This window comes from Rhinoderma darwinii, chromosome 11, assembly GCF_050947455.1.
Source record: "Rhinoderma darwinii isolate aRhiDar2 chromosome 11, aRhiDar2.hap1, whole genome shotgun sequence".
Classification (NCBI taxonomy): domain Eukaryota; kingdom Metazoa; phylum Chordata; class Amphibia; order Anura; family Rhinodermatidae; genus Rhinoderma; species Rhinoderma darwinii.
In genome coordinates, this window is record NC_134697.1 from 51,160,148 (window position 1) to 51,166,867 (window position 6,720).

General features: G+C 40.2%; 1 protein-coding gene across 1 annotated transcript; it reads right to left on the reverse strand.

Annotated features, from left to right (window-relative positions):
• Positions 1 to 956: 956 nt before the first annotated feature.
• Positions 957 to 5,163, reverse strand: LOC142662954 (olfactory receptor 6C4-like). Its single transcript, XM_075841248.1, has 2 exons — positions 5,149 to 5,163; positions 957 to 1,967 (listed from the first exon to the last, which is right to left on the reverse strand). Exons 1-2 carry the CDS (start codon positions 5,161 to 5,163, stop codon positions 957 to 959), a joined length of 1,026 nt encoding a protein of 341 aa, XP_075697363.1.
• Between the last annotated feature and the right edge of the window lie 1,557 nt (positions 5,164 to 6,720).

A 6,720-nucleotide genomic window follows, 5' to 3' on the forward strand; every position in this document is an offset into this window, starting at 1 on the left:
TTCAGTAATTGAACAACTTGTACACACCTTAAGCCCAACTTTTTATTTACACATTGTTTACGCATGCAACTCAATGGGGGAAAAAGTAATGAAATGCTGCCTTTGTTGCTAATAGCAATCTATCATAGTGCTCTTAAGAAAATGTGTTTATATGGAGGGCAACTATCACAATACAAAAGATCTGTGTAGCACCAGCCTCGGAATTTATATATAGAGAGAACCTAAAATGGGTTGTCCCAGTATTAAATGTTATTGCAATATAATTGAGCATTAAAAATTTGTTTTGTAATTTACCTTACACTACAAAAAGGCTCCAGTTGTGAGATATTCCCATTACTTCATTATTTTGGCGCTCCCTGGTGTTCAATCTGTATAGTATTATTCACGTCCTTTACGGAGCTGAATGACGGAGGACACACATGCTCAGTTTCACTCTCCAACTGCCACCAGCCAATAGAAAATGCCTTCTCTGCTTGTCAGTAAACTAGTAGAGAAGAAGCTTTTATTCAGTAACACAGCTTGTAGAGTGGATATAGACTCACACAGTCAGAAACCAAAAGAAGAGCCAGCAATTTGCTTATATGAAGTAAGAGCCTGCATACAGCACTGCTTACATACAGCGTGGAGCTCTCCCCCCTCCTGCTCATCCGCTTACTGTGTGTAAGCTGCAGGCTCACCCTCTTCTTGAGTTATATAGGGCTGGGCTCTCCCTTTAGAAATACATGTCTTGGAGGCATTTGTAAAGCTTCTCCTAGAGAGTAGGCAAAGACCGCGAAACATAATGATCTGCCTATGCAAGCTATGACCGGAAGGCGGAGGAGATGCCAGCCTGAAGAAAATCTAGCAGCGCAATGAATGGGGAGATCTCTGGATCCATGTAAGATACAGGGCTGGTTCTAGTTTTGAAAATATAGTGCATGACAATCTCTATGTATGTCTGATATTTTTATGATGATTTAATGCTTTCTAGGATGTGGCTTTAACCTGATGGAATATACAACTCCTAAATCTTCCCATGAGTTTCTTTTTCTTTGAAAGACTTTTACCAAAGCCTTTTTTACCTCCTTATTTCTTAAGCTGTAAATAAGAGGATTCAGCGCAGGCGTAACAACAGAGTAAAAGACTGATATAGCCTTGTCCATCTCAAAATTTTCCCCAGAGGATGGTCGGATGTACATAAATATAACCGTACCAAAAAAAATAGTCACAACCGAAAAATGTGAAGCACACGTTGAGAAAGCTTTGTGTCGTCCTGAAGATGATGATATTCGTAATATAGCAGATATGATGAAGACATATGAGACTATAACAAGCAGTAAAGAACCAAGGACTATAACAGCAGAGATCATAAAGACAAAAATATCTAAGAAGAGTGTGTCAGGAGATGAGAGCTTCACCAGAGGTCCAACATCGCAAAAGAAGTGGTTGATGATTTTTGAGCCACAAAATGGCCTTCTGGAGAGCACAATTGTGGGTACTGTTGGGACCATGCATCCACTTATCCAAGATCCAAAAACTAGATGGCAGCAGAATCGTTTGTTCATAATGATGCTATAATGAAGAGGATGGCAGATGGCCAGGTAACGGTCAAATCCCATTAGAGCCAGAATAAAGAATTCTGTGGTGCCAAAGAGAAAAAAGAAATACATCTGAGTGAGGCAATTTTTAAAAGATATAGTCATGTTTCCTGTTAAAAGATCATAAAGCATTCTGGGTACAGTGACTGTTGTGTAACCTATCTCGAGGAAAGAAAAGTTGGTTAGGAAAAAATACATGGGCGTTTTTAGATTGGTGTCGTTTCTAGTGAGTGAAATTAAGGTTATGTTTCCCAAAAGTGTTAACATATAGATCATCAGAAAGAATATAAAGAGGATGATGCTTATGTTCCTTTCATTAGTCAATCCTAGGAGCTGGAACTCATCTGCCCAGCTTCTGTTTTCCAATGCACATCCCGCAAATGGGTCAGACTGCAAAATGACACAAAAATATATTCTTAAGTGTAGTCTAAAATGTAAGCATCAGCACCTTCCTACATCTGTATGCTGGACTACCTGAGGGATGTGAGATTGACTGATTCAGTGAATAGCGCTAGATACAGCTGCTCTGTATAGAGAATTCAGAACAGCTATATCTAAAAAAGTAAAAATATTTTTTTATAAAAAGTTGCACCAAACACACTGACCTTTTTATTAAAAAAAATGCCTTTCAAAGGTGTACATAGTCTTTAAATACACTTTAACATAGTATTGAAACCATACAGTAGTCACAAGAGCCACTAACCAGAATAATACTGAGAATATAGAACCGTGTCAATAAGGAGATTTTATCTGAATATATAGTATCTAAAAATGCATGCAGTGTTTTACTGTCTGGCGCATTGAGATATTTAGGGTCAGTTCAGTTTTTAGTTTTTTTTAGCTGATTTTGACACGGAAACTACATTGGAATCCGTGTCAAAAAACTGCCGAAACCGCCTTCCATTGTTTTCAATGGGACGCGGAGGCGTTTTTTCGGAGGTAGAGAAATTGTTTCTCGCTGCGTTGGGTGTCGCGGACAAATTACAGCCTTGGCCGAAACGCCGCAAAAACCATGGCAAGAATTTGCAGGCAAGTCCAAATATGCCTCAAAATTCCATCAGGAAAAAACTCAGTGTTAACAGGGCCTTAGTGTTACAACTGATGCATTTTGATGCCAAAACCGCTCCCATAGGAAAGCATGGAATCAGTACTGACATTTTTTTCTGGACTGAAACAAAATCAGATCGCTGACATGCAGTTAGGCCCAGATATATTTGGACAGTGACACAATCGTCATGATTTGGGCTCTGCATGCCACCACATTGGATTTCAAATTAAACAGATATGCAGAGAAGACTTTCAGTTTTAGTTCAAGGGGTTGAACAAAAATATCCTGTGAATCGTTTGGGAATTGCAACCATTTTTCTACACAACCTCCTCATTTCAGAGGCTCAAAAGTAATTGGGCAAATGAACATTACCATAAATAAAATGTTTTTTTTTAATTCTTTGTAGAGAAACCTATGCAGGCAATGACTGCCTGAAGTCTGGAACCCATGGACATCACCAAACGCTGGGTTTCCTCCTTTGTGATGCTTTGCCCGGCCTTTACTGCAGCTGTCTTCAGTTGTTGCTTGTTTGTGGGTCTTTCTGCCTTAAGTTTTGTCTTAAGCAAGTGAAATGCAGCTCGATCGGGTTGAGATCTGGTGAATGACTTGGCCATTGCAGAATATTCCACTTCGTTGCCTTATAAACTCCTGGATTGCTTTCGCAGTATGATTTGGGTCATTGTCCATCTGTACTGTGAAGCGACGTCCAATCAACCTTGCTGCATTTGGTTGAATTGGAGCAGAAAGTAAATCCGTGAACACTTCAGAATTCATCCGGCTGCTTCGGTCTTCAGTCACATCATCAATAAACACTAGTGACCCAGTGCCTTTGGCAGCCATGCATTCCCATGCCATCACACTGCCCCCACCATGCCATCACACTGCCTCCATCATGCCATCACACTGCCACCACCATGTTTTACAGAGGATGTTGTGTGCTTTGGATCATGAGCCGTTCCAAGCCTTCTCCATACTTTCTTCCTCCCATCATTCTGGTACAGGTTGATTTTAGTTTCATGCTGTTCCAGAACTGGGCGGCTTCTTTACATGTTGTTTGGCAAAGTCTAATCTGGCCTTTCTATTTTTAAGGCTGATTAATGGTTTGCACCTTGTGGTGAACCCTCTGTATTTGCTGTCATGAAGTCTTCTCTTTATGGTAGACTTAGATACTGATACACCTACTTCCAGGAGAGTGTTCTTCACTTGGGTAGATGTTGTGAAGGGGTTTTTCTTCACCCCATGGAAAGGATTCTGTGATCATCCACCACTGTTGTCTTCCGTGGACGTCAAGGCCTTTTGGAGTTCACGAGATCACCAATGCACCAATGGATTTCTTCATTTTTTTTCAGGCTAACGATGGTCTGTTTCACTTGCATTGAGAGCTCCTTTGACCTCATGTTGTGGGTTCAGAGCAACAGCTTCCAAATGCAAATGCGACACCTCGAATCAACTCCAGACCATTTACCTGCTTAATTGATGATGGATTAACGATGGAATAGCCCATGCAGCCCATTAAATAGCTTTTGAGATAATTGTCCAATTACCTTTGGTCCCTTGAAAAAAAGGCAGCTACATATTAAAGAGCTGTAATTCCTAAACCCTTCCTCAAATTAGGATGTGAGCACTTTAAGTTCATATTGATTATATAACTGTATATTCAATATGTTTTGGTAAACCGCTAAAATGCCAAAACTTGTCACTGTCCAAATAATTCTGGACCTAACTGTATGTAAAGGGTGGCCTAACAGGCAGTTTCATTAGATCACACTGGATCAAACTGGACCAGGATCGTATCACTGGCACTTTTTACTTTGACATTTTCTGTCAGGTTGCTCTTATTAGTAAGTAGTTGTATTGGGTCACAAGTGTTGTATATGCTAAATTAAAAATGTTTCTCCATAGGTGATAAAGGCATTGCTCAGACACAGATGATAAAGCTATGTTTGCACTCTGCTGATTTGTTGCCTTTTAAGGCTTCGTTTACATATCAGTTAGGGTTCCATCTAAGGTTTCCGTCAGAATAGAGCCCTGACTAACACAAACGGAAACCATAGGTCTCCCTTTCCATCACCATTGATTTCAATGGTGACGGATCCGGTCCCAAAGGTTTCGTTGTTTGGACAGAATCAATAGCGTAGTAGACTACGGAAATCAATGCTGATGGAAACGGAAACCTATGGTTTCCGTTTGTGTCGGTCAGGGTCCCGTTCTGACGGGAAGCTCAGACGGAACGTCAGAACGGGACCCTGACGCAGATGTGAATGAAGCCTTAATGCATTTTCTTTCCAGCTAAAAGGAGGAGAAGTAGAATTGTGAAAGTTGTAATTTTCCTTTCTGCATCTATTACCTGTTTTGGTTAGAAATAAAACAAACTTATTTTGATGGATTTTTTTACCTAAATCTTTCGGTGTGTGTGCTACGCTAAAAAATAATTTGTGATATAATAGTCTGAGTCATAATATCTATATGGCGCTTTATTTATTGAGCCAATGATTGAAACAAGATTATAATGTAAGGTCTTACCTTAGTGAAGTCCATCATGAAATACTGACATGGGCAGCAAGTCTTCTTATAGGGGGGTCTATAGATGAAGGTGGCAAAACATGTTATTTTATCAGCTGTTTATATTGTTACAGTGTCAAATACAGTTGTTATATTTTGTTGTATTGCATTATCTTTGCAAGTGTCGGTGCAATATATGTAACAAGTAAAAGTACTATGTATACGGAGATTTCTGCGTTGATTTTGCCATATGTCGTGCAATTTTTTACAGGTTTTTTTTAGCCAAAGACAGCAGTGTATCCAAATGGAAGGAAATGTGTAAAGGAAAGACTTGCCTCTCTCTTTATATCTACTCCTAAGTCCTGCCTTTTATACTTTTCCATTCATTTGAATCTACATTTAGCTTAACCAGTTCAGTAACAGGCTATTTTGTGTTTTTCTTTTGTGGTGTCCTTCCATGAACGCCATTCTTGTCCACTATTTGAAAAACACTGAACATCTGAACAGAAGTTTTTGCCATTTGTAGAGTCTTTTTGTAGGGTCTTTTGCCTTTACCCTTGGGTTCTTTCTCACCTTTTTCAAGATTGCCCATTGTGCTCTTGGAGTGATCTTAACAGAACACACACTCCTAGGGTGAGCAGTAACAGTCCTGAAGTGTCTCCATTTGTAGACAATATGTCTGAGGGTATGTTCACACGCAGTGACCAGAAACGTCTGAAAATACGGAGCTGTTTTCAGGCGAAAACAGCTCCTGATTTTCAGGCGTTTTTTTAACAACTCGCGTTTTTTGCGCTGTTTTTTACGGCCGTTTTTGGAGCTGTTTTTCAATGGAGTCAATGAAAAATGCCTCCAAAAATGTCACAAGAAGTGTCCTGCACTACTTTTGACGAGCAGTCATTTTACGCGACATATTTTTACAGCGACGCATAAAATAAAGGCTCGTGGGAACAGAACATGGTAATTCCCATTAGAAGGCAATAGGCAGATGTTTGTAGGCATATTAGGGGTGTTTTTTCAGGCGTAATTCAAGGCGTAAAACGCCCGAATTACGTCTGAAAATAGGTCATGTGAACATACCCTAAGGCTGGGTTCACACAACCTATTTTCAGGCATAATGGAGGCGTTTTACGCCTCGAATTACGCCTGAAAACATGGCTCCAATATGTCGGCAAACATCTGCCCATTCATTTCAATGGGTTTGCCGATGTACTATGCCAACGACCTGTAATTTTACGCGTCGCTGTCAAAAGACGGCGCATAAAATAACAGCCTCGTCAAAGAAGTGCAGGACACTTCTTGGGACGTAATTGGAGCCGTTTTTCATTGAATCAAATGAAGAACAGCTCCAAATTACGTCCGTAAGGGGCGCCCCGCAAAACGCGAGTACGAGCAATTACGTCTGAAGTTCAGAAGCTGTTTTCTCCTGAAAACAGCTCCGTAATTTCAGACGTAAATGCAGTTATCGTGTGCACATACTCTAACAGTGGATTGATGCACATCCAGGTCTTTAGCAATGCTTTTGTAGCCTTTTCCTACTCCATGTGCCTCTATAACATTTCTTCTGAAAGTTGTTTGCTTTGTAGTGTGAACCAT